Source organism: Tinamus guttatus, unplaced genomic scaffold (assembly GCF_059628265.1).
Source record: "Tinamus guttatus ecotype Peru unplaced genomic scaffold, ASM5962826v1 Tinamus_guttatus_pri_ptg000480l, whole genome shotgun sequence".
NCBI classification, from domain to species: domain Eukaryota; kingdom Metazoa; phylum Chordata; class Aves; order Tinamiformes; family Tinamidae; genus Tinamus; species Tinamus guttatus.
In genome coordinates this window covers 311,054-338,155 of record NW_028289014.1, presented here as the reverse complement: position 1 = coordinate 338,155, position 27,102 = coordinate 311,054, and the positions used below count along the sequence as shown (strand labels likewise).

Genomic DNA, 27,102 nt, shown 5'->3' with positions numbered 1-27,102 from the left:
TTCTTCTGTGTTTTTCAGTGCTCATGTTTTGAGTAAAAACTTTTTTTCTTAACAGTACTGCAATGGTGGGGATTTGGCAGATTACTTGCAAGGTAACTGATTACTATATTTCCCTGTTAGGAAGTTACTGCGTTACATGTTTGTATTCTGTATTTGTGTAATCCATCAGTATTTTTCTGAGATTTTGCTTGTGGTTTGAATATTTATTTTCCTAATTATGGAATGGCTGTAACTTCATAATGCTGCTTCTCCTGGTGTGATCTTGGAGTGCCCTCACTGTAAGATCCATTGAATTTATTAATCAGTTCTACGTTAGCTGCTCCATAGGGAGAGTTTTGAACAAATGTAGGGATGCTTCATTCGGATACAGTCAGGAGGCTTCCCCTCATATGGAAGTGTACGATACGTGGGCAGCTGGAGCTGGCCTTCCTCCCTGTTCTTCCTTCCCCAGAGCGTCATCTGGAAGAATGTGCACTCTTGTATGTGAAAACTTTCTGGCCACATTCCAGTTAATTTTCAGGATACTTGATCTCATTCTGTGATGCCTGTTTGGTCTTAGCGCTAATCAAGCCAGATAGACAAGTGCTTCAAAATGGCAGATCTCTGATTGTAAATGTAAAGCCAGAATTAAATATAGCAGTTCTTGTTGGTTGCTCTGATTTCTGCTATTCTGGGGGGCAGAAGGGGAAGCCTTTTGCTTTTGGAGAGCTGGACTGCTGTCGCCTGTCTCCTAGACAGCCCTTCCAATGGTTTTCTTAAAACTAACAAAGAAAAATCTTAATGTCTGCCCAGGGACTGACTAAGGGTCTGTTGAGTGTTACATCCTATCTGCGGTCAAGGTCATCAGCAGATGCAGTTCATGTCCTCTATACAACCCCAGGAACTTAAAAACTAAACTTTGATGCTGTAGGAAGCGTTTTGCGTTTGTTTAAAAATAATTCCAAGTTATTTTAAATATCACTTCAAAAATAAAACCTGCAAGCTAAGAATAAAAGAATGAATAAAATAATGCATAGGCAGTAAATGCTTTTTGTCACTGCTTCCAAAACTCTTGAATATAATGTTGCCTTATTTGTATGTATGGGAAGAGTTATCAAACCAGAGGTAGCATGGTAAAAAAAACACTTACTGATTTCCTATTTTTAAAGTCATATTTTTGGGTGTTGCTCTTTGTCTCCTGATTTTTACTTGCGTTCTTTTCAAAGATGTGACCTTAAAAATACATTGAATTACTTAAATAATGAGTACAAAGAGGAGGTTTGGGCTCAGTAGAGATTTTACCCTTCAGCATGGCTCTGTCCAAAGCGAAGGCAGAAGTTACAGCATCAAAACAAATTGATTCTTCTTAAAAACAGAATTTTGAATGGATATTTTAATCTTTATTGTTCTGGTGAACATCCTTATTGTTTACCTGCCTTTACGTTTGCAATATGCTGAATGAATCCTTGTGAACAGCTATTGTTATGGTAACTGTGTATATTAAAAGCTTAATTCACCTTCCATTAATATCCTTGGAAAGGCTCATGATGTAATCCAGCCCCTGTGTTCAGAACTCTTCCAGGCTGCAGAAATGATTTCGTATATTCTGAAAAAACTTTCAAATTACATTTAAGTAAAATACTGTAAAAGCAGATAATTTAGAGTATGAAAGCTAGGGTAGAACGATGGAGACGAATATATAACTAGATCTATCCATTTATAGAAAAATATGGGAAACTGGGTTATTTTTAATGATTTCACTGTTGATTTGATTGTCTTCATTGTTTTCACTGTTGATTACTGTGAAATTTATTACTTTTTTTGTCCAAGGATGCTGTTTTCTCATCTGTGCTAATGTGTATGTTATTTTCAGCTAAAGGGACTCTCAGTGAAGATACCATCCGCGTGTTCCTGCAGCAGATCGCAGCAGCTATGCGGATTCTGCACAGTAAAGGAATCATTCATAGAGACCTTAAACCACAGAACATTCTGTTGTCTTATGCAAGTCGTAGGAAGTCAAGTGTCAGTGGCATACGCATCAAAATAGGTAAATACACTTTCCTCTCATCTAAGGAGATGGTTGTTTCCCTACTCACAAGTAACTGAAGCATAGAAGATGCACTGGCTATGCAGCTGATGCTGAGTATTAAGCTGATTCAAATCAGAGTAAGTCCAGAAGAAAGAGCTTTATGCTGCAATGCAGATTCTCAGTTTAAATAAGCTTGAGTCATAAAGACCTTTTTGATTAAATCTGCAGGAAGAAAAAACGCTATCGAGCTGATGTTTCTAATATTTTAATTAGATGTAAATCTGTAATTTCTGAATGGCCTTAAGGCCATTTCAGCTTCAGATTTCTTTATTTATTTATTTTGTGGTAGACACCTTCACCCCCACACTGGGTGTCTTGGCAGGTTTAGAAATGCAGATGATCTATTTTTGGCAAGAGATTTGGCCTTGTAACTGGGTAGAGATATCAGCTGCTCAGGAAACCACCAGACTTCGAAGATTCCAGGAATCTTGATTTTTCTGTCTGTTAAATATCCACTGAAAAAGACCTTGCTTTTAACAGATTCTTTGCTTTTTCTTATGCAAGATTTGAGGTCAGTTCCAGCAAAAGCACTCCCATCTTCTGAACGACACAGATGAGACAAAACTTCCCTTCTTCTCTTGCTTGATAATTTCAGATCTTTTTGCCTGTGTGAAAATTGAGGCATCTGAAAACTTAACTTCACCTTCTACCTGATGTGATTTAACTGCAGCAGATTGTATATTCATCACTCTTAATGAACCATTTATATTTAGCTACTGACTTTAATCCTTTCCTGCTGACGCCAGACAGCATACCCTGCAGCTGGGAGCTGGCTGAGCCCCAGTTTGTACAAACGATGCCACTGCTGTTTCTTGGCTCACTGATTGGAAAGATGCTGCATTCTTCTTTCAGTGTATACCACAGATTTTGCTATTCCATGAAGTTAGCTGTATATTATACCTATTTTTTTCCTCTCTGACTGTTAATTGAGTTGGATTTCAATAAAAGATCATTTCTAGACTGCAAAAAGTAGAAAATTATCTGTCTTGTCATTGACAAATGTGTTTCTTTATATAGCTGACTTTGGTTTTGCTCGTTATCTGCATAGCAACATGATGGCTGCAACTCTGTGTGGTTCCCCTATGTATATGGTAAGTAACTATTTCTTCAGGTCATGTTGCTTGTGTCAAGCATTCTGTTCCCAGAATGAAATAACCTGCTGTTTGCAGATGGGCAAATGCCTGTTGTTGCTTCAAGAGTGATGTGCAATTCACCTTTCCGGAGTCTGACAAGCATCTGTGGTCTTGTGATTTGGAGATCACAGTTGTTAAGGAATGAGACACAAATTGAGATGTTCCTTAGCACTGCAGGGAAGAAAAATCTTTGCAAATTAAAAAGTGGTACATCTCAGCATCAATTTCTTGGCTCAAAGTAATGAATTCCCCTATATGAGTGGTTTTGTGTGCCTTTTTTTTTTTTTTTTTTTTTTTCCCTGCAGTGGGCTCTGGCACTTTCCCACTTTTTTTGAGAAGTGGAAGATGATAAATATAAACTAGATTATCTTTACACCAGTACTAGAAAATGAGCTGATGCTTTCATTCCGGTTATTTAATGTATTCTCTCACACATGAGTGTTTTTTGTTCGTGCTTTTTAAACAATTTGGAGTTAATCACCTGTGATTTTTGAGCTGTTTGTGGCAGTGCCACTAGACAACTGTATGGTCATGGGAAAGTTATTTCTTTCCCATGACTTGGTGTTCTTATCTGTAAAATGGTGATTATGACTTTGTGAAGTGCTTGGTTATTTGCCCGCAAATCAGACTACATGAACCAAATAACTTACCTGTTATTTCCATATGTGCAGATTGTTAACTTGTTTCTTTATAACAACATTTCTAGCCTGTGCTTTTAAAGCAGAACTTTAATTTTAGATAATATAATAAAATTGTTACCTCTCAATTCATGTAATAATGCAGACTAAAATGTTGCTTTTGCCTGGGAGTATTTATTCTTTCAACAAATTGATCTCTTTACACTGCTCTGAGATTGATGTGGCAGACAAACTGTGTAATTTGTACTTCTCTGGCTTTGTATTTTCTTTTGTTTTTGCCTTCTAAGATTCTCCTGTACTTTTCAGGCCCCTGAAGTGATTATGTCTCAACACTATGATGCTAAAGCAGACCTGTGGAGCATAGGAACTGTGATTTATCAATGTCTTGTTGGAAAACCACCTTTTCAGGTAACACTTTATTTCTTCTCTTCTCTTTGCTTTGGTGTTTATACTGTCGTGGAAATTCCTGGAGCGTTTCCCTCTAGTGATGAAAGCAGAAGTGTAAGGGGTGATGTCCTGAGTGTAGTGTCAGTGCATCAAAGGCCAGGTGGCTTGAGGATACCAAAGCAGAAATTGCTCAAAATTAAGTCTTTGTAGATCAGTGTTTTCGGTCCTGGACAGATGTTTAAGGAAACTCAGAACTGAAGTTACTGCATTGCGTGGATTTTCTCCTTAGTGCCTATATGCAAAAACCTCTCTGTGTGTGTGTAGATGAGTGCTATTTTCTCCCTTGAATTGAGCTTTAATTAACGTATGTTTTTATTCGACAGGCCAATAGTCCTCAAGACTTGAGAATGTTCTATGAAAAGAACAGGAGTTTGATTCCTAGGTATGTCACCATGACCTTTTCTTCACTTATTTGTTGGCTGAACACCTTCATCTTTGGGAACGCCTGGAATTGATAAAAAAAAAAAAAATGCTTGATGTTACTGGCTTGACATGGCAGATTATGTCTGTGGCTCATGTTGCATTTTATCTTTGTACCTTGCTGACTTTAAAGTGTCTTAAGGCCATTGAGCGTGTGCAGTGAAGACTTAAAGACGTGGCAGAACGATGATTTCCAAGGTAATTAACAGAAATGTGTTTTCTTCCTTCTCTATGCAGTATTCCTAGGGAAACATCGGCTTATCTGGCTGACCTGCTGTTGGGTTTGCTTCAGAGAAACCAAAAAGATAGGATGGACTTTGGTACGTAACTTTCTTTTGTTCTCTTAATTTCTATTGCTTGTTTGTGCAGACAGAATAACTGCCTTGACTTTGTGTCCAGCCAATTCCACCAAGCCCAAACCTTTTCTTTTTATCTCTGTTGTCATGAAGGAGATGGAATAGCTCCCCAACACTGCCTCCCCCTTTAAAAAAAAAAAAAAAAAAAACACACAAAGTTGAGTAACTGCTGTCAGTCAGTGGTAAGTGGTATATGCAAAGCATCACTTTGATTGTGGTTTTAACTGTGAAACGTAGATGAGTTTAATTCTAAGTGCAGTTTTTTTTTTTTCTCTCTCCTAGTCTTTGTTCACAGATAGAAGTGGTGGTAACTGAATGCTAAGGAGAGTGGATAGTTTGCTTTTAAATTTTCTGCTTCCTTCAGGGTTGCATTCAAGTCCAAAGCATTTGATGTGGATCACCTCCTTGATCATAAAGTGCAAATGTCCCATGTGCAATTCTCTGTTTCCAAGAAACAACATTTTTGTAACTGCTGTGTGCTTGTAAGCATTTAAAAGTTAATGATTAAAAATGTTAGAAACAGTCTTGACGTTAGGGGATCATGCACTATTTATAGCGTTTCTCTTCTGATACCTGCGTGTCTGTAACTGCTGGGAAGTGTCTTCGACTAAACCATTGTCTGCAAGCTGAGGCTTTATCTCTGACAAGCAGGTGTAGGGTAGCAATTTGCACTAGGACTAAGGAAAAAGATTTTTCCTGTCTGGCTCTTTTCCAGTGGCTGCAACTGCCTGCATTATAATATACCTTAAATTTCGTATCACAGTCATTTCCGTTGTGCTTATTGCTCTTTCCTAACTGCTTGAAAAGGTTACTGATCCCAAAGTCAGTTTGGTTGCAGAAATTGAATGAAAAATAATGAAAGACCCCTGTTTTAGGAAACTGCTTTACATTTTTTACTCCTTCTTACTTGCAGTCTTCAAGTATCTTAAGTGTTTTAATGGTGATAGAGATCGAAACATGTACACAGAGCAATTAAATGAGGTAACAGCTAAACTGCTCATATTTGCTAGTGTGAATTCCTACTGTTGTGCTTAGAAATTGCTAGCTTTAGACTTCTGTGTTTCAGTGAAATATCTGCAGATATTTGGCTTTTAACCAAAAAGCAGTGGAAACAGCAATTGTACCTTGATAATTGTGTGAGTTCTAAAATTTTAAAAAGGACAGAAAACAGCTAATTTTGATGGCTGTGGAAAATGCTTTTCCTTTTCAGGAAAAGGTATGGCACCTGCAAAGCATAATTCTTTGATTGCTTTCCACAAATACTTCCTGTCCAGTCTGGGCAGAGATCTCTGGAGGGAGAGAGCCCTGTGTCTGGGTCACTTGAATTCTACATAACTTGCTGATTCTGTGATGTGGATGTTTTGGTTACCTCACATAAAAGCGGAAATGAGGCAGCCTTATTTCACGCAGACCAGTGGAAACAGGCCAAACCAGCCAAACTGTTGCCTTGTTTTTTCAGCCATTCCTGGCACAGGTGTATGCTGATACAGAGAACTAGCAGTGAGAGACTCTGTAGGGTTGGATGGAGGAGCTGGGACCTGCATTTTCCCCATCTTAGATTTTGAAGCGAACCTTGGAAGAACGGAGCATATGGATAGGATATTAAACGGGAGATTAGCTGCAGAGGAAACCTGGCCTGCAACTTGGTCAGCATCTTTACTGCTTCTTGACTGAAGTTAGCAGAATATCAAGTTAGTGCAAAGCCTGTTTAGGGCTGCGCTTGGATTAGCTGGGAAAGCCAAGCCTAGTGCATACTAGGTTGGCAGTCCCTTAACAAAAGTGAGGTGGTTTGGCCAGAGTTTACTGCTGTGTTTGACGTTTCCTGTTTAGCTGGAGATCTTTGGTTGCAGAACACTATGTTCGAGCCTCTTAAGATTTCAAGGCCATCAGATCAGTAGCATTGACTCATTCAGAAGAGCTAGAACTGTTCCCTCTTCAAAAGTAGTCGAATAGAGTGCAGGTTTGTGTGTGCTTTGTACTCACTGGATGGTCTGTTACTTGGGTCCTGCAGAGTTTTTGTTGCTGTTTTTGTTAGCTATTCTTGCTAATGCAATCATTTGTTAACGTGAACCAAGGCAGCATTTTAGAAGGTAACTGAAAAGTTTTATCTTGATCAGTTCTTTGTACTTGCATCTGTAGGTCGTGTTATTCATGGTGGTTAAGGTAGTACTTACGAAACTGCCTCATTGCTGTTTAGTTATTCATGCAAGCCAGGGTTTGATGCAGTGCTGAAATACGTAATTGGTCTCATCACGTGTGGTTCCTGTGTGCCTGTGATAAGAAAATAACTGCATATTTGTTAGGTTGTGGAGAGAAGATTCAAAGATTTTTTTGGTTCTTTACTACATGCTTAAATCTTTCCAGTTTGCTTTTTCCTTTTCAATTGCTGCTATGTTTATTTCTCAAGAAATATCAATCAATTTTTAGGGGGATAATTCAAAACAGCGGTAGCAGCATAATGGAAGGTATTGCTCTTCAGAAAACCAGGCGTACGTTTTTGAACATGGACATGCCTGAAATCAACTGTTTTGGTTGTCCTCCTAACTAACTTCAACAGAAATCAGATCCAGAAGAAACTCGAGATTATAATTTTGCATGTGGCATTGACAGTGTTCGGATGTTGATTTGTAAATTTGTGTGTGGAGAAGAATTGATAGGTCACGCATGGATGCTGAGTAACCATTTCCACCTTGTGCTCTGTGTGTGCTGATCCCGACGGTTTCTCCAACAGGGGAAACTGGCCGTGTCCTTTACGGTAGTGGAGGGCTGTGTTTGTGCTTAGAAAGAAAAATACAAAGCAGAGTGGTGGTGGTGGTGATGAAAGTCGTGTTTCCCTTGGCCGAGCTGCCGAAGGGCCTCACAGGGGCTGCTCTGGAATGTGCTTAGCCAAGGGAGTGAAAGGGAGAGTGGAGAACCGAGCACAGTTGCTTGTTGTTAAAGTAAAAATAGCATTGGAAATCTTGCTGATCTCACAGCAATACAGACTAGAACAGCAGGTGTTGTACGAAAGCTCCAGAACACCTGGTCCTTGTATCAAAGTTAATCATTATATTGCTCATACCTTAGAGATAGCCTCCCTTCCTTATCAGGTCATTGAAGAAAGTTGTTGAAGGAAGAGGGACAGCAGGCCTCAGCGCTTCTTTTTTTTATCTTGTCATTTGCTTAGGTCCAGTGAACAGCATTGTTTTTCCTCAGCTGCCAGAACGTTGCAGTGCACAGAGATCTGCAGCCAGCTTCCTCCATCCCTCAGCTTGTCCTGGCCTGCTGGAGGCCTCCTCTTGCAGAACGAAACCTGCCATGCAAACCGTTAGCCAACTGGATGCACTAAGTCAATTAAGTGCATCTCAGTGTATTTGGTTACAAACAAAAGCAAATGCTTGTTGAAACAGTAACAAGTTAACTGACCAAACTGTTAAAGAAAAAATTATGTAGTTCTGCTCTAAACGGTGAAGCAGCTGCCTAGGCAGTGTGTTTTGCTGTTGGGAATGGGGGTGGAGAATTGCTGCTGTTCTGTTTGAATCTTTGGCTGCCTAAAGAGCAGCATGAACAGATTCCAAAATAAATTAGCATCAATCCTTGGGAAAGATGCTGGCAGTGTCGAAGTGGAAATACTTAGTGTTCGAAGTGAAAGATACCCATGATTTTGAAAAGCAAATTAAAACGGAACTGAGCCATATTGAATATAGAGAACCTAATTTCACGATGGCCAGAAGAAGGCTTCTGCTGTACATGATGCTCATGAAGTGCCCCTTAATCCAGTCTGGGTTGCCTTGCTGGTTCTTGCTCTGAAGTTATTCAGTTCATAGTGTTTCCTTTCCAAGTGCCATTGCAACATATAGAGTCTTTAGTCTTTTGTAAGCCTTCACCCTCTGGCTATGAAATGCTGATTCAGGAAAAGCAGTGATTCATCATCTGCCATCTAGGCTTCAAGTTCTGTGTCCTGTGTTAACTCACCTTACCTATTGTTTCTCCTTCTACAGAAGCATTTTTCAACCACCCTTTCCTGGATCAGGTTTCAACAGTCAAAAAGTGTGAGTAGTTTTGTAGCTTTGTGTTTCTACTTATTTATGTAAATGGTAAATGTGGGGAGGAGGGGAAACCTGCCTAATATCCCAGTGAGTGTTTCTCAGACATTTTCCTGAGTTTGACTGTTATACTCCGTTGCAAGCCTAAAAGAGTTGAATCCTTCTGTTTTATGGTGTACTGAATTATGATACTAACTAACAGCTTCCTGTGACTTTTAAACTAAATACCTTCATATATTTAAGAATGTGCTGTGTTTATAAGCTTTGTAAGAGGTTATGCAAGTAAATCAGTGGGGAGATAAATATTTTCTCCTGGATTTTCCTCTTCTAGCTTGTCCTGTACCAGTGCCCACATACACAGGCTCAGTCTCCGGCAGTTCCTGTGGTAGTTCTCCGTGTCGTTTTGCTTCTCCTCCAGTAAGTCCTCTGTTTTTCAGAATAGTCTCTTCAAAATTACTTTTTTGTAGTGTTAGGCAAGAGTTACTGAATTTTTGATCTTTCAGTTCTTGGACAGTGTAATAAACTGTCATGTTAAAGAGTGCAAAGCAAGGAAGGGTCTTCTGGTAGAACACTTTGGTCTTCTCTGCTCCTTCTGTTGTGCTTTGTGTGTGGCTGGTGTGCGTGTATTTCTGTTCTTTTTAAGTGTTTATTTGGTTTAAAAAAAAATCAAATATTAGCAGGTTTGTTACTAATGTGACTTGCAACATAATGCGTGTTCCACATAATTCTTGAATTGACATTTGCAGTTAAGGTCCCTTATTCTGATGTGAACTGTTGGCTTTCATTTTATGTGGTTTTTAGAAGTGATGCAGCTGAATCCTCAGAGTGATTGATTAAACAGCAGTCAATTAAATACACTGCCAAATTAATATACAGCTGTCTAAATGGACATTACAGGATTATTTGGTATTTGTGATCTCTGAATTCAGATGCAGCTTATCTTTTAAAGACTTAAGAAATCCAAAACTAGCCTAAAATGTGTTTGGAAGGTTTATGTATAGCTGTATATAACTACATATATAGCAACATATACTTTTATATAATTAAAGAAACAATTGTACATTCTGAAACACTGGATTTATAATATTTTGTTTTTTGTGGTGTTTTCCCCTTCCAGTCTCTGCCAGACATGCAGCATATTCAAGAGGAAAACTTGTCTTCCCCTCCGTTGGGTCCTCCTAACTATCTTCAAGTGTCTAAAGACTCTGCCAGTACCAGTAGCAAAAACTCCTCTTGTGACACAGATGACTTCGTTCTTGTCCCACACAACATTTCTTCGGATCACTCATGTAAGTGATCTGAGGAACTTTCCTTGTTTTTGCATTTTAGAGCTTCCTGCACTCATAGCATGCCATTATGTCCTGTTACTGTTTGGCCACCTTTTCTGTAAACGTATCTTAATTCACTTTGGGAATTCATTTCTTCAGCTGATTGCTCTTTGAAGAGAGGCTATCTAGTATACATGAATCTTAATGTCCCTCTGGGTTATTTTCACCTAGTGAGTGGCTAGACATGCCAATGCTGCAGGCAGAGTTCAATAACAGCAGTCATTTGAAGAAATGAAAAACACTGGTGTTTTTGCACTTGAAAAATGAGTCTTTTGTAAACAGCTGCTGATGATAAACCCAAGGAATCTCTCAGTGGAGGCAGGCACTCTGTGACCTCTGGACTGAGCAGTCCACGCGGTAGAATGTTAAATAATAAGTAAGTGCAGGTAAAAGACAACAAATGCTTCAAGTGAAAGGTTGGGGATCAGATCTGGCTTATACAGAAGGCAGACTTTGATTTAGCACATTGCCATTTTATGGCATCTTCTAAACCTGCCTTGCTGTTATGAAGCCACTCAGCTGGTTTCCACCCATGAGTGCCCCCAACTTGTGTATTTGACTAAATTAGAGCCTTCATTTCTGAAGTGTCTCTGCGATACTGTCACATGCTTCCTGATGCTAATACCTTGTAACCTTAAACAGTGAATTTTATTTCAAAATCCTCAGTACAGAGGGAGAAAAAAAGGACTTGTCAAAGAACTACTTTCTCTGATTATATTTTTATTGTAGGTCATATCAGAGGTATTTTCACATACGAAGCAGTTTTGTGAACATACAAAATTTTCCACAAAGCTTGTCAGTAATGGCTATTTCTATGACAGTAATGCTGGAGATGTGGGGTTTTTTTTTTAGATTTTGCTGTGATGTGGGTTTTCAATGTGTTCTTCTGCTTGCTGTAGATGATATGCCATTGGGAGCAGCTGGCAGGCGGGCCTCGAGCGAGTTCTTGATGTGTGGAGGGTAGGTGTGCGGAGCTCTCTCCCAAAGAAGGCTCGTGTTCTAAAACTGACACTGCAGATTTAGATGGGGGTGCTGGGTTTTTGGCACTAACGTGTGTACATTGCTCTGGGTGGACTTTCTTAAAGATTAATATGCCAAGCTCAATTTAATGTGACTATGTAAAGAGCTTGAATTCAGCAAATATTTTTTTCTTGTGTGAAGAAGAGATTTTTGAGTGTTTCTTGTTTTCACAGGCAGTCACCATTAACTATTTCTGGAAGCTCAGGAACTGTACAGAAACCATCCTCTGCCTCATCTCGAAGTACTGCTGCTGGTACAGCTAACAGGTGTGTGATGAAGGTTCAATACTCCTCTCTTTTAAAAAGATTCCCTCTTCTTTGGATCCTTGTTGTGGATGGCTACTAGAAACTGAACTGAAATAGAAGCCAGGATATATCATTCCAGGCTTTCTCTACCAAATGTGTTATAGTGGCTAGTGGTCGTGCAGCTAACTGCTGGCTTAGATGCTTTCCCAAAAGATTTCCTTAAAGCAAAGTATTCTTTTGGCTGTTTAAATTTTGAACTGATTGAAAGCGAAACTTTAGAGAGATAATTGGTCTGTCCCTTGGGTGTTATGAAATACAGTATGTTCTTTATTTAGACAGCCAAGCTGTTGAATTCAGTATATGTTTTCAGAAGTTGTGTGAGAAGAGGAACTTAGTTTCCTATGGACATGGGTCTTGTGGCTGATAATTGGGTGTGGGCCCTATAGAAGCTGTTACTGTGATTTTGGCATTTGTGTCTCTTAAAATATCAAAGAAACAACATGAGCAAGTTGGTTGTGTATTGCAGCTCTTCCATCAGCAAGGCTGTTAGTAAGGTCCCTCTCTTCCGTATGGATGAGACAGTTTCTGACGTTGTGAAATAAAATTGGTATTCATCCGTGCTACCTGGGGTCTTTTACTTCCTGGAAAATATAAAGCACAGTGTTTAACTATTCATTTAATATCTAATATATTACCTAATATCTATTTTTTGATAGAGCAATGTGTATCTTACTGTTTTCAGTGCAAAATAGAGGATGAGCAGCCAAATGGGGAATCAAACTATGGTGTTAGCTTTATTTTTGGCTTATGCTAATACTGCAGAAGTGTGAGCCAGCACTATGTGTTTAGAAGTGCTTGTCATGAGGAAAGTTTGCTACTTTGTGCTGACCAGAAAAGCAGTTTTGTGTGGTTTGCTGACATGGGCTATTAAGAAAGCAATAGCCTTTGCTTTAAGGGCAGATAATGTGGATGATTTGGCTTTTAAAGACCTGTTTGATCTACGTTGTCTGTGTCCGACTCTCTATATACACATTATAATTTAAAATAAATTGTCATATACTGGTTTTAGAATTTTGTAAAAAACATAGGTGTGTTCTTTATACTTTAGTAAGAAAAGTGCTAAATGGTTGTGTGGTTAGAGACAAGTGCTTAGTGTTCATACTGTTAGCACTTCAGTAGTTCAGCTGAGCAAATTTGGTCACCCACTGCCTCCTTTGGACATGGTCTGAAGGAAGCAGAGTGTGTGTCCGATTCTACAGGATGCTTTTATTTTTTTCAGGCTGAGATATGTTCTTTTATAGTGGGTGACTTTTCACAAAATGTCCTTATTTCCTGTGATATGTTTTTCCTTTTATTCCAATTCATCAAATGATGAATTGTACACATAGTCACGCTGCTTTATAGCATGTGGAAGAAGCGGTGGCAGTTCTCAGGCAGAATAGGTGGAGGCAGTTCACTGGTAGGTAGTAAATTGGTAAATGCTTATTTATGTTTCGACCTTCTCTTCAGATGCCTTGGGGCTTCCCACCTAGCATGTGGTCGCAGCTATGGATTTATCCCATCCTCTGCCTGGCTGGTGTGCCAGGCTTGGGTCCTTCATGTGCAGCTGAGGAATTTTGCAAGTGTGGGTCTGAAATCAGTAAAACTGATGAGGCTGCCAGAGAGCATCAACACAGACTCGTTGAGATCTATTCAAGCTCATCCAAATTATTTGGTAGTATCTAGTAACTAGGTGACTGTAAAAGGACAAACTCTTTCCTTTTGCTAAGGAAGGACTATTTGTATTAGGAAGTAGTATTTCCTTTCCAGTGATAGCAAAGGGAATGGGACAAATAGAATCAGAAATACAGACTTCTTTATGGTCAGCTGTAGCCAAGCAGTGAGTGCTGTAACTGCTTTTTTTTCGGGAAACTGTAGAGAGCTTTTTCTCATTTCCTCTAATAAATTATTTTATTTGCCTTTCTATTCTCTGAAAAGATGGTCAATAAAAGACCAAATACTAAGCTGATTGTCTTCCAGAAAGCCCTTTAGTTCAGAATTCTTTCAGCATAATTCTTCCTTTGAAAGTGTTGATAACTGATTACGTTGCAGTGGTTTGGTTTCCCTTATCTGCTGGCACATGGAAGCGAGCCAGGTCAGTGACAGGACACTGAACTCGGGTAGTGCTAATCTGCAGTCGCAGTCTGTGGATTAATGTTCAGGTGTGTGGTTTTGGTGGCTCTGTCGGTGGTTACATAACATGTTTTCTCTCCAAGTTCACCGCGTCTCTGGGGATATCTCTGGCTGCGCGGTAGTGCCTCTTGTACACATTCCAGCCTCGCCACCGAACTTCCTGTTCTCAGCGCAGTGGGTTTTCCTAGAACGCTATTTTGAAACGCGGTAAACAGCGCGGGCCGCTTGGCAGGAAGTGCCGGGGTCGGCACGTTGCTGCGGAGCATGACAGAGGCTCCGGCTGGTGCCCTGCCCTCCGCTCCGGCTGATAACCGCCAGTGCAGGAAGGCCAGTTAGCAAGAAACGATTCCTTGTCCTCCTCAGTGACGTGCTAGAGCTGGACTCAGACAAGCCACGGCTGTGCCCTGTGCGGGGAGGACAGAATCAGTTTATTTACCTGCTTCTCGGATTTTCCTGACGTTCAGACAATGGTACAGTTTAGGACAAGACTTGGCTGCCTCAATTCATCTCCTCTCTCGATGCCGTCCACCTTCAGGCACTGTCAACCTTCGGTGTCGCCCCGCAGCGAAACGGCGCCTATTCCCGTTCCCACTCAGCTACGGAATTACCAGCGCATCGAGCAGAACCTCTCTTCCACTGCCAGCCCCGTGTCAAACCCCCACGGATCACCAAGGTGAGGTTTAACTCCTTTTTCTCAGTTCTAGTTTTTTTGTACCTTGATAGATGTATGTGCTCTCTTGTTAATGCCATGATTTTCTTCACAAGACCATGCTGAAGCTAGTAATAATCCCTCAAAACTGGCAGCAAGATCACAGTTGGAATTTTTCTCTGTTAAAAAATATGCATGTATTTTCACTCAGATCTTACCCAAGAAGGTAAAAGATCAAGCCTTGCTGCTTTTTTTTAAATTCCTCTTTGTGTATTATGTGGCATTACATCATGAACTAGAGCGTCAGTAATAAGTTATGTTTTGTTCTCACACAGTAGCGATGAGATGAATGCCTTGTTCTGTAGAATATCAGAGAACTTTTTTTTTTTTTTTTTTGGTGTGCTGGTTAACCAGACTGTCTTGATACAAAGCTCTAGTGTGAAAGACACTTACTATAGACCATAAAGCAGATGAAGGGAAAGTCACAGAAACAGGCTAACCCAAACTGGTAATCTTTATAAAAACAGAACCATAGTTTTTTGGGCTTTTCAGGATCTCTGATTTTTATAACTCTTGCTACATGTGGGAAGGATCTTTCTCTTAATCCCCTCTGAGTATGTGACCTGTTTGCCAAGTTCAGTCTGTAAACTTTTGGACCTTTTCTTTTTTGTAGGTTTCTTCCTTTTTCTACCATAAAAACAGGCATTTCAGCCGTGAAATTACAAGTTTGAGTTGTCTGAGGAGTAGGAATCCATGTACTAAGGGATAGATATTTATTTTTCTCCAACTAAGCTATTATGGAATTAAAACATTGTGGGGAAAAAAAAAATGTAATGGAAATCTTGCTTTTTTTTTTTCCTCAGTGTGAAAGGTTCAGCTTATTAGTTCAATAAACCTCAGCTTCATAACTTTATTGGCTGATTATTTAGAGGATTCTGGAGCTTCTCTTGAAGAACCACAGCTGCTGTAGTGTCTAATCCCTGCTTTCACCTTGTCAGGGCTGGGGTCGTGAGGCGCTCCAATACCAGTCCCATGGGCTTTATGAAGATGGGCTCCTGTTCTCCGGTACCTGCAGACACTGCACAGGCTGTTGGGCGCAGGTTGTCCACAGGATCTTCCAGGCCGTATTCTCCTTCACCACTAGGTGAGCCCTTAAAGTCTTAGTAATTTCTGGAGGTTTATGTGCCACAGTAATTCAGAACAGTAGTTTGTGCTCAAAATTACCAGAAACTAAAATCTGCCCTGCCAGATCATGTTTGCAGAAATCATTTCTGTTAAAAGATTGGCAAAAGGTAACAAAAATTCTGTTTTGCTTTGCTTTCCATTGTAGGTGAGGTATGAAGTATGAATTTGCATTTTGTTTTTTGTTTGCATAGTTGGAACCATACCTGAGCAGCTTGGACACTGCTGTTGCGGGCAGCTTCAAGGGCATGAATCAAGGAGTAGAAACTTTTCAGGTGAGCGACTTCTGATAATTCTGTAGGCAATGAGGGATTCTTTTTTTCGAGATGAAAAAGGAACTCTGCTGATGTCTCTCTTCAAATTGCTGAGCAGGGCTGGGAGCAGATAGATGATAATGAATGGTAGTAACCTATTTCTCAGAATGTGGTTTGGATAGACAGTTCTGTCATGCCAGCCCTCACAAAAGGGAGGGGGAACTGTCAGTGTTCAGCATGCAACATCCTTTGAAAATGCCTGGGATCTGCTGTGAGTGTTGCTAAGCATTCAGTAAGCTTTGCCAATCATAAACTGTGGGCATGCCAGCAGAAATGCAGTTATCACAGAATAGGAGGACTTTGGGATGTATAACTCTGGCTCTATAACTTCAGAGAGACAGAATGAAAGTATGTCCAATTTAACAGCACATTATTATTCTGCTTGTTGCTTAGGTGCAAGTTCTTTAGCTAAAATATTAGGTACACTTTTTTGACATTCTATGAGGTGGTACTGAACTTGCAGTTCCCCCTGCAAGCTTAAACACTTCCCCAAATCATCTGGGATACAAGCACTTCAGAAAATGAAGGCTGTGCTATTTCTAATACCTAGGAATTGTTTCATCCATATAAAATAAGTTCTACAACATGTCTCAGTTTGCCATTATAATTCCCATGCTATTGGCAGTTTCATCAGAAAAAGAGGGAAAATAAAGATAATATAAAGAATATTTTTGTTGCATCTTTTCTTTGGCTGCAGTTCTGTAAACTGTTGATTTTAGTGCCTTTTGCCAGCAATAAACTCACTTGTAACATACCACAGTTTTGTTTTTCTGGCTTTAAGAGTATTAATATTTCATTTCTTCATCATCTTCCCTGCATTCTTTTCCAATTGGACTTGTATTATTTCTTAATTTCAAGTGACTCTGGTGGTTTTCTGTTTGTAGAATACCACAAGTGGCAGCATGTCTGTTTCGAAGCATGTAAATAGGTCTGGGAAGCTGTCTCTGCTGCTGGGTGAGGTGAGGTCATCTGTACTGAGATTTCCCAGGGCCTAGAGTTGTCTCTCTTAATGTAACATCTCAACTAATTGAGTTGCTTTTGCTGCCAGTGGCAGCAGAAGAGAAACTTTGAATTCAGAAGCCTTCCTTGTGATGCTGATGAGAGTGTGAGAGCAACCAGTGGGGTTTAAAACTCATTCCTGAAGCAACAGGTGATGAGGTTCGATGCTATCAGAGGAGTGAAACCAAGATTAAGTAGCTCATATTCTAAACCTAACTAGTAAAATCACAGGCTTAAGAAGGTTGGTGAAAGATGTGGCTTAACAGCTAGGCACTTTATTGAGCAAACTGCTAGAAAATGTTTGAGGTGGTTTTTCCAACATGCTTTTAGGAAATAGAGCCAATCTCAGAAGATTGCCTTAGCCAGCACCTAAGAATATCGCAGATTAATTTACAATGTAGCCTGCACAAAAATAATCTTTGCAGTTTTCTAAAGGGTGAGAGTACTTGTAACCTCCAAGAACTGACACTGAAGTGATGACAAAGGCAAGCTGTGAGCATGAGGCTGGTGTCTTAACTACTGTTGGTAAATTGACACAGTTTCTCATGAAAACATAAAAATGTCACAAATGAGAAACAGTTTAATCAACTTTCATATTCCTTATATTGAAAAGGGATTGATACTTCTTAGCAAATGAGATGATGTTAGGAAATCTCTCCAAAGCCCCCATTTTAAATGTCTCTTGAGAGCTCTTTTGTTTCCATTTGCCTCGGGAGAAACTTTATACTCAAACTGCAGCTTAGGGACTTATTTTGTACATAATGAGCTTTTGAGAAATAGTCCTTCTGACAGGAGAAAACATGAATGACTCCAAATTAAAGATCCTGAACCATTTCATCTGAATAATATGGTTCTTTTAGTATCTACTTTTCTTGCAGAACGATGAGATGAGCTGCCTTTTGTGGCTGTGAACCAAGTCATTACATTATGTAACATGCAATGTTGCATTTGCTGTGCTGTTCGCAAGGTTGTGATGCCAGTACTTGACAATCTCTCTACCTCTCTTCAACCTAGAGGTTTGGCTGCTGCAGTTGAAACTCAAGTGTTGGTTATGCCATTCCTGCCAAATCCAAACACCTTATTTGTCTTGGTGCAGCTTGCCAAACATACTGGGGCTGCCAGTACAGCTGTCACCTTGTGAAATCTTGCCTGTAGGCAGCTCGAACACATGTATCATCTAATCTGTGTGTGTAGTCCTAGTCAAAAAAAAAAAAAAAAAAAAAAAGTAAATATATTCTCTTTGTCTTCTAGCCAACTGGTGAAGAAATCCTGCCTCTTCTCAGATTGCCATCAATTTCTTACGTTTTGAGTTGCACCGATACGTTTTCAAGCACTGCAAGTAGAATTTTGTCTGTCTGTTGTCTCTCCAGGTTCTCCGATAGCACCGTCTCAGTCTCCACAGTCACTTTTGATGGGAGCTAGATTGCAGAGTGCTCCTACTCTCACAGATATCTATCAAAACAAGCAGAAGCTGAGAAAGCAGCATTCAGACCCTGTGTGCCCATCCTATGCTGGGTATGGATATGGCCACTCGCCACAACCAAGCAGGCCAGGCAGCCTGGGGACGTCACCTACCAAACACATGGGGTCGTCACCTCGGAGCTCAGACTGGCTGTTCAAAACTCCATTGCCCACAATCATTGGCTCTCCTACTAAGGTTTGTTAAGTTGCACGCTGTTTATAAAATGTGAAATGTCAACATGTTGTCCTGAAACTATCCGCAGGAAGACTTTGGGGTGCTAACCTTGATTTTGGTGTATTCTTGGCCTTTGATTCTTTAAGGCAACAGCTCCTTTCAAAATACCGAAAACTCAAGCGTCCTCCAACCTGCTAGCCCTGGCGAGCCGCCAGGGCCCTGTAGATGCCTCTTTGCAGCCTAAAGACATTGTTGACCCAAGAGACTTCACCCACTTCCACTCCACGCCAGGGAATGAGAAGCAGGCAGCAGAACAGCACAGCAAAGCTGCGTTTGGCAGGTAGGCACTACAACACCTGCAACCTATAGAGCTGCATAGGTGACTTGGCAGAAGGTTCCTTGCACCCAGCAGTTTGGAGCAGCAGAGCATGCACAAAGTGGGCTCTGTCGGGTCTACAACTCCTGAGGAGATGTTGAGGTTTAGTGTGTACAACAGAAACTTTCTGTACTGTGTGTAAATATAGCATGGACTTCCTGCAGCAGTACATGGTGCTGTCTAGTTCTGTTTGCTTTTATTATCTGACTATGGGATTCGGTTCAAAATCTCTATGACAAAAATTGGAATATAATTTTTGAAGGGAAAGCTCATATAACTATTTTCACTTAGTCATATTCCAGTAGGTCTGTGGTGAACAGTGAGATTTGCAAACTGAAGAACTATTTGTAAGAAATACCAATAATTTGCAAGTTAGCCTCAGCTGCAAGTTAGATTTACTGTAAGAATTTTGTTGTGAATTCATATTTTTTTCTGTCCAGATCAGTCAGTACGGGAAAGCTATCGGATCAACAAGTAAAGACTACCCTTGGTGGCCAGTTGTATCAAGGCAGTACAGACAGCCTCAATACAGAGCGACCTATGGATACAGGTAACGCGCAGATGATGCATTCGAGTTGTCCTTGTGTGTATATGCAGTGCCAACTAGATAGCTCTGTTTCCAAGTTTCATAAATAGGCCCAACAACTTTTAGCACTGCTGTAATCAGTGAAGGAGACTTTTTTTGGATGGGGGGCGAGGGAAATTGCCTTAAAAATATCTATTACTGGATTCGCTAAATGGTAGTATTACAGCTGCTTATGCTGGTTAGGCATTAAAAAAAAAAAAAAAGCCTCTCGTGGCTGTTTCATTTCCTAATTCTACCTTGTTTTCATATGGGGCTAATTTCACCCCACCTCTCTTTTTTTTTTTTTTTTTTTTTTTTTTTTTTTTGGCTACAAAGTTGCTGGATGTAACTGCTAATTTGTGTGATCTGGTCATATGTAAATAAGGTGTAATTTAATGATTTTTTTTTTCTCCCAGCTCCTGCAGGGGCCTGTGGCATTGCAATGGCACCTCCTTCCATGGGGAGCGGGGCAAGTTCTCGGGCTGTCATGTTCACTGTCGGGTCCCCTCCGAGCAGCACCACCCCTCCTACTTGCACCCATATGATCCTCAGGACGAGAACCACCTCGGGTAAGGCTTCCCTGGCACCTCGGGATTGCTGTCACATGTAATATTCAACCTTCCCCACTTCTTGGGACAGTAACCTGCTTACTGCCTAGTGCAGTAGGTCCTCTAAGCCATACAAGAAAAAGTGCCGTGTAAATAATGATGCATACCACATTTTTTATCTGCCTTTTCTCCTAAAGAGAGGCCTGGAGCCACCAATTTACCATTCAGTCATGTGCAAACCTGTTGTATGCAGTTTTACTCCACCCTAGGGTGTTCTGACAGCATCTGGCTGTGGTGGAGAGAAAATACTAGTTTTCCTTGATTCTGCATTTTTACCCACTGCTGTGCGGTGTACAAGAAACAACACCTGGGTGTGAGCTTGACTGCATTTCCAGCACACTTTGACTGTTGCCAGAGATGGCAACATAAAGGCCTTCAACTGTTGAAGGGGAATAGGAGTGTAAATCTGCAGCAGTTTGCACAACCTTCACTTTGTACTATGAGATGTCTGCCTTGGAAACCTTGTCATTTGCTCTCCAGTGCCTGTTATATAAATCATCACTGTTCATTAAGGTGCAGCCTTTGCGTTCTCTACAGAGTAATGCAAGGAACAATGAGGAGAACCTCACAAGAGTTAATCTGTGGTGGCTACTAATTTGTCATTTGCTGTCATCTGCAGCCCCAGAGCTGTGAGATGGAACAACCGATTAGACTGAATGTGTGTGTTATTTTTCTTGTAGTTGGATCAAACAGTTCTGGAGGGTCTCTCTGCTCTACTAGTGGCCGTGTATATATGGGCTCCCCTCCTGGTATTTATATGGGTTCTTCTCCTCCGGGGGCCGAGGCAGCTCCGAGTCTGAAGTACATGCCTTATGGTACTTCGCCTCCCAGCTTAGAGGGCTTTATCACTTTTGAAGCTCCTGAATTGCCTGAGGAAACTTTAATGGAGGTATAGAAAAATAATTTAATGTTTTATAATGTATAATGTTGATAAAACAAAGACGTGGTACAAACAGGACTGCTTGGTGTACTTGGTAGTTTCCTCTTCACTCTCCCATGTTTCTTCTTAAAGCATTGAAAATGTTCCTTTATCAATTGTGGTCATTTCTGGTAGTTCTTCCTGGTGTTTCATGTACTTGGATATGTAACATGACTGTGTGTCCACCAGAGCCTCCCAAAAATGCCTCTGTTTTAATGCCAAGTCTCTAGACATGGGTGCTGACAGTAGCAGTGTCCTCATGGGCATTGTTTTTTACCTGCTTCAAAGTCAGCAGACGACATTAAATCCTACTTGTGGGAAGTGTGTTCTATATTTTTCTTAAAGTGGAGGAGTGATACTTTAAAACTGGGGTGCTCTTTCACCAGAATGCTGTCCTTGGACTGTAACTGTCTCAAGGCAGACTGTTTTCCCATTCACATCTTGCTGGCAGGTGCTTGGGTATATATCAGATATGTTACATTGTGAATGTTTGACAGTATATTCTTCCCACAGATAGTTTTTAAAAACTATTTAGACCTTGTTGCTGATGAGAAGGTATTTAAGTATTGCTAAGAAGTACTTGACTAGTTTTGAAGTCTATTTTTGAACAGAAACTGCGCGTATCTCTTCTGGTCACCCACAAGGCGCGAGTTGTTTGCTCCAAGAGAAGTGACTTTTAAATTGTGAACTTTGGCAACAGCCACTTTTAACAAAATGTAACTTGAGATCTGAGTGTAGTTTGGCGTGAAGCTTTAAATCAGTTGTCTTGTAGGTATCAGGTCCATTATATAATAAAAGCCAAATGTTCCTCCTGGCTTCTCATACAAGTGCCAAGCATACTCTTGAGTTGCTGATAATGTAATAATAAAATGTCCCTCTTGTAATTGCTTTAGTATCTCAGGTTTCAACAAACAATTCCATATCCAAATTCCTTTGGTTTTTCTCAAACGAATCTGAAGTATAAGCTGCAATATCTTGAAATCATTAAGAAAGAAAAAAACAAGCTAATGTCTGCTAATCCTTCTGGGCCCACTTGGTCCTGTAGTCCCTAGTGTTTGCTCTATTTCTGTGTGATTTCTGCATAGAGTTGACATGATGATTTCTCAGTAAGTGAGTAGCAAGAATTCTATGTGTACTGGTTTGCCTCATGGTTTATAATGGTTACACTGTCTTTTTTCTCCCTCTGACAGAGAGAACATACGGACACACTGCGTCACCTAAACATGATGCTGACATTTACGGAATGTGTCCTGGATCTGACAGCCGTGCGAGGAGGGAACCCAGACCTGTGCACTTCGGCAGTTTCCCTGTACCAAATCCAAGAGAGCATAGTTGTGGATCAGATCAGCCAGCTAAGCAAGGAGTGGGGGTGAGTGTGGGGTCAAACAGCATCCAGAGAATAAGTGAATAACAAATGCATCAAAAATATAATCAGTCAAACTGTGTCTTCACTTTATTGCAACCAACTACTTTACTGTAGAGAACATTTTATAGGAATATGCTCTGACAACTGAAAAGAGACCAGAAAGTAAAGGGTAGAGATAAGGACAGAGGATGCCTTTCATTTGCTGGAAGGTAAATAAGAGGGCAATGTTTTCTGGCCTGCTACTTGAATTGGGGAAAATAAGTTGCAGGCTTGAGGTATGGCAGAGTATTGCTATGCCTAGAGATCTGTGCAGCAGCTTCAGTGAGATCTGTCTTACTGGTGACCAGGCTGGAACAGCAGCACGAGGGTGGAAGTCAGATGGGGAGTCAAATTTGACCTTTTTTCAGTGGAACCAACCAGCCTGAATACAGAATCAGAAATAGGGGGAAATAAGAGAAATTAGGAGCGGTGGGAAAGGACAGTTCTATTTCCTCCCTTCTTCCTGAAAAAGAAGCTGCAAAGTGTGTTTGTGTCCCCGACCCTGAGAATTCCAGGGCACAGGAAATGACGCCGCTGGGAAGCACACGAGTGCCAGGACGTTGACCTCGGGCAGTCGCTCCCCATAAATAAGCATTCCATTCAAAAATGTGTACACATTAAAGCAGTTTGTGTTTACTGCTGCACCTACCAGATGAGCAGATGGACTCTCAAACCATGTCAGGGTGTTTAAGTGAGGGAAAGGTTGGCTTGTGTTTTAGACATGTCTTCCCTTTCCGCTGCTGGTGTGTCCTGTGTATGTTGTGATTAAAAATAGTGTCTGCCCAAAGCTGGAATGTGTTTCAAAAACGTTTTTTGATGCATAATTATTTTTTCCCAGACAAGTAGAGCAGCTGGTGTTGTATATGAAAGCTGCCCAGCTACTAGCATCTTCTCTGCATCTTGCCAAAGCACAGGTCAAGTCGGGGAAACTGAATCCATCCACTGCTGTTAAGCAAGGTAAATGCAATATAATCTAATTTGCTTTATTTGTGCATTTTCTTTAGTGATACTTCACTAAAAAGGCCTAAACTGCAACACTTATGTTTACTTCGTTTGGCACAAGAGAACTGTAAACCCATGCAACTGCATGATTTGGATGACAAAAAGAATGCACTTAAGTACTTTCTAAAAAGTTCATGTTAATGTGAGGTAGAAACGAATTGGTACGTTCTTTCATGAAGTGTCTGAGTAAATAAACATTAAAAGCATAATTTTAAACACTTTGCTAATGCTGGAAAAAAACTGTACTTAGGTTATGTTTTAAATCTCTTAACTTTTTTTTTCCAGTTGTGAAAAGCCTCAATGAGAGATACAAATTCTGTATTGGTATGTGCAAGAAACTAACAGAAAAGTTGAATCGTTTCTTCTCGGATAAGCAAAGGTTCATTGATGAAATCAACAGTGTAACTGCAGAGAAACTCATCTATAACTGTGCTGTAGAAATGGTAAGTCACTCCTGTTGCTTAGATAAGATAATTGGCCTAGGTAATACATTGCCCACTCTCATACCCCTTCAGCATGACCAGCAAGCAGTGTGCATCTCTCCAGAATTTTATTCAGGGTAATTTTTGCTAGTCTTTCATTCTTCTTCCCACTCTCTCTCAACTGCGGCTAAAGTTCCTGGCAGATGGTGTTCCTCAGAGATGTTCCCCCCACATCAACACATTTGCTGCATAAACATTAGGAAATGACCTCCTAAGCCACAGTCTCTAGCAGAACTCTGCGTGCTCAAGCCCTGTGCAGTAACGTTTGCTAAAGTGTAGAAACAACACGGTAGCTTCCTCAATCCCACAGTCCTATTTGAGGAACATCAGCCTGTCCAATACAAAACAGAAACGGTGCACAACAGGCAGGAGAAGTGTCCTACAAAACATCTTGGTCATACATGTGTAACCTGTCTTCACAAGAGGATGTAGGCATGAGAACAAGCATGTTCATTCATGCCTTGTTGTAATTTCAAAATATAATACAAATTTCAACATATAAACAACAGATTAAAGTGTTTTATAACTTACATGTGCAGAACGTCCTGAGCTAATGCAGCACAGGGACTATATTCTCTTGAACTTTGTTTTGTTGTCTTACTGTCATAAAAAGATCAGCTTAGTTAAAGTACAAAACTAGCTTCTTAATGACAGTTTTAAATCATTCATTTTGCATTTCAATATTTGCTCAAAGCGATTTATGTAACTCAGTCTACTGAATGGTTGCAGGTTCAGTCAGCAGCTCTGGATGAGATGTTTCAGCAAACTGAAGATATTACATATCGATACCACAAAGCAGCCTTGCTGCTGGAAGGACTGACTAAAATACTGCAGGACCCTGCAGATATAGAAAATGTACACAAATGTAAGTTTAGGTTGGATAATGAAAGTACTGAAAACTCCATGCTGTTAATGAATTAAAAATTAATCTGTTTTTAACCTCTGCTTTCAGATAAATCTAGCATCGAGCGAAGGCTTTCTGCACTTTGCTATAGCACAGTGGCTGTGTATGAGCAGTAGGAATATCCCAAGGACCAGATGGTGTGAACATAAGGGACCACATCAGTGATACTGCACTTTTTTTCACTACAGCTTAATTGTTGTCCTTGTTCTGCCCCATGTGGAAGATAATTATTACATTTCTGTGGTGACTACCAAAGAAACAGCAGCATATTCAAAGAAGAGAAATTCCAAAAGTACACTTGTAGAAAACCTGCCTTACTGATCCAGCAGCTTTTTTTTTTTTCCCCTAGCAGCAAAATTTAAGAGCATCTGTTTTCACATTTCATGCTGATTCTTGTGCGTGTGCTTTGACTTGAATGACAGGGGCTCTTTCCTCGTGAGGTGTATAGAGTGGATCCTTCTGCATCAGGTACAAAAAGACATTTCCCTCTGAAGATTCCCTCAGTTCTTTGTGGAAATATTTTTTAATTCTCATTAAGAGGTGGCTGAGTGAATTTGGGGAACCCGAACCACGTGCAAGTGCTGTTGGCACTTTTGGAGTTAAGCTGGCTTGGATCTGGGCTCATATATGGCAAACTTGGCTCAGCTTGACATGTGAGGGGATGGTGAGGAAGCACTTTTTGACATGGTGGAAATTTGGTAATGGAAGAAAATGCGCTCCATGTGTGCAGAATCCCAGTGGGTTTTCAGCTGATGTGGATACAGCTTGATCTTCTTCCAAAACACTGTTTTGCACTAATTTACTAAAGCAACTGTATATTCATTTTTGAAGAACTATATAAAAGAAAAAGAAGGCACAATGGACTTGGCTGAATTTCATTTCAGTGTATATAAAATTCTTCTAAGAATTTCAAATGTAGCTTCTAGAAGATTTTCAGACAAACTAAAAACTTGTATTCATGTGAACCTTTCCATTTTATACCTATTTGTCTAATACTTGAGTAACTACTGCTCTGGACTTTCTCAGTAATAGAAATGCTTTGAGTTGCTGGTTGTTTGCTTCTTATATAGATTTGGTTGCATCTTTTGTTGTGCATGCGATATGTGCATTGATGCCTGCAGTCTCTAGGGTGTAATGACAGTTCTGTAGTTCGTTGCTTGGGCAGTATTACAACAAATACTGTAAAATGAGAGGTTCTGCAAGGAGCCGTATAAAAACAGGAGAGAAAAAAGGGATTTGGGATGCCGATACATTGACGTAGAATTTCTACGTATGGTGTGTGAGAAATAGGGATCGTTTTGTGTGCATTTTGGAGGAGAGGTGGGAAGCTTCATTTAGCCTTACAGGCATTATCGTTTCAAGCATCCCATGAGATCATCAGGACAGTTTTGCAAAGTATTTAGGCAGATCAGCTTCTCTGGAAATGGTTCCTATACTTTATTTTTGGGACTCTTTTGTTACTCAACTGCTTGAATACTTGAATAAACCATTCTCCAGGACAAAATCATTTAAATCCTCTTAAACACAGTGGTCTGAACTATTTGACAAAACTGTACAGGGCTTACACATCAAAATATCGTTTCAGTGTTCGGATAACCATGTGTTTCCTTTACTTTGACAGAGTAATGTACTTTTTACCTTATTTATCTGTATGAAATTCCAACAGTTAATTTGAAATTGTTTATATAATGTTTGTACTTTTAAGTCTTTAATACGGTGTTTCTACCTCTCCTTTGTAATTGCATGCATTATTCTTGAAACTAGGTAATAACTCACTGAACTGTTGCGTAATAGCCTTTTTATTATGGCCTGTATAAATGTATATTAAGGTAAAATAAATACTGACACTAGAAGTGTTTCTATGGTAAAACTGAGCTTGTTTCTGTCTGTAACCAAAGGGCAATTGTGTTAACTTAAAAAACAAAACCCTCTTCATTTGCCTGTTTAAATTAGTTGTTGAATGTTTCCTGGAGACTAAGTCTGCTGCTGGTGAGGAGATGCTCTGCTTATCCCATCGGGGCAGGAGGGGCAGCTCACTTGAATTCCTGGTAAATTCGTTTTCCAGCACAAAGTGTCCCTGTGCTTGTTTTCCTTCCCCTTAGGAAGGCAGTTTCTCCTGCCTGTTTTGTTTTGCACTTGGATCTGAAAGCAGAGTGTGCAGGTTCCTGGGTAACAGCTGCACATTCCTTCAGCGAGGTGCTGATTTGGT

At 40.2% G+C, this 27,102-nt stretch overlaps 1 protein-coding gene across 2 annotated transcripts in view; it reads left to right on the top strand.

Annotated features, from left to right (window-relative positions):
• ULK2 (unc-51 like autophagy activating kinase 2) overlaps positions 1–26,763 on the top strand; it is a 39,075-nt gene extending 12,312 nt beyond the window's left edge. Inside the window, exons 5-28 of one of the 2 annotated variants that reach the window (XM_088533078.1) lie at positions 56–92; positions 1,853–2,026; positions 3,086–3,159; positions 4,146–4,247; positions 4,610–4,668; positions 4,944–5,026; positions 9,043–9,093; positions 9,419–9,504; positions 10,205–10,376; positions 11,315–11,375; positions 11,609–11,701; positions 14,388–14,525; positions 15,500–15,645; positions 15,878–15,958; positions 18,367–18,653; positions 18,779–18,972; positions 19,449–19,558; positions 19,990–20,142; positions 20,862–21,070; positions 22,291–22,469; positions 23,344–23,462; positions 23,793–23,950; positions 24,719–24,854; positions 24,942–26,763. In XM_088533078.1, coding sequence (XP_088389204.1) covers positions 56–92; positions 1,853–2,026; positions 3,086–3,159; positions 4,146–4,247; positions 4,610–4,668; positions 4,944–5,026; positions 9,043–9,093; positions 9,419–9,504; positions 10,205–10,376; positions 11,315–11,375; positions 11,609–11,701; positions 14,388–14,525; positions 15,500–15,645; positions 15,878–15,958; positions 18,367–18,653; positions 18,779–18,972; positions 19,449–19,558; positions 19,990–20,142; positions 20,862–21,070; positions 22,291–22,469; positions 23,344–23,462; positions 23,793–23,950; positions 24,719–24,854; positions 24,942–25,009 — 2,970 coding nt within the window. In that variant the 3' untranslated portion in view covers positions 25,010–26,763. Of the gene's footprint in view, positions 1–55; positions 93–1,852; positions 2,027–3,085; positions 3,160–4,145; positions 4,248–4,609; positions 4,669–4,943; positions 5,027–9,042; positions 9,094–9,418; positions 9,505–10,204; positions 10,377–11,314; positions 11,376–11,608; positions 11,702–14,387; positions 14,526–15,499; positions 15,646–15,877; positions 15,959–18,366; positions 18,654–18,778; positions 18,973–19,448; positions 19,559–19,989; positions 20,143–20,861; positions 21,071–22,290; positions 22,470–23,343; positions 23,463–23,792; positions 23,951–24,718; positions 24,855–24,941 lie in introns of those variants that run through there. The other variant, XM_088533079.1, reaches the window with a different exon arrangement.
• The last annotated feature ends 339 nt before the right edge of the window (positions 26,764–27,102 follow it).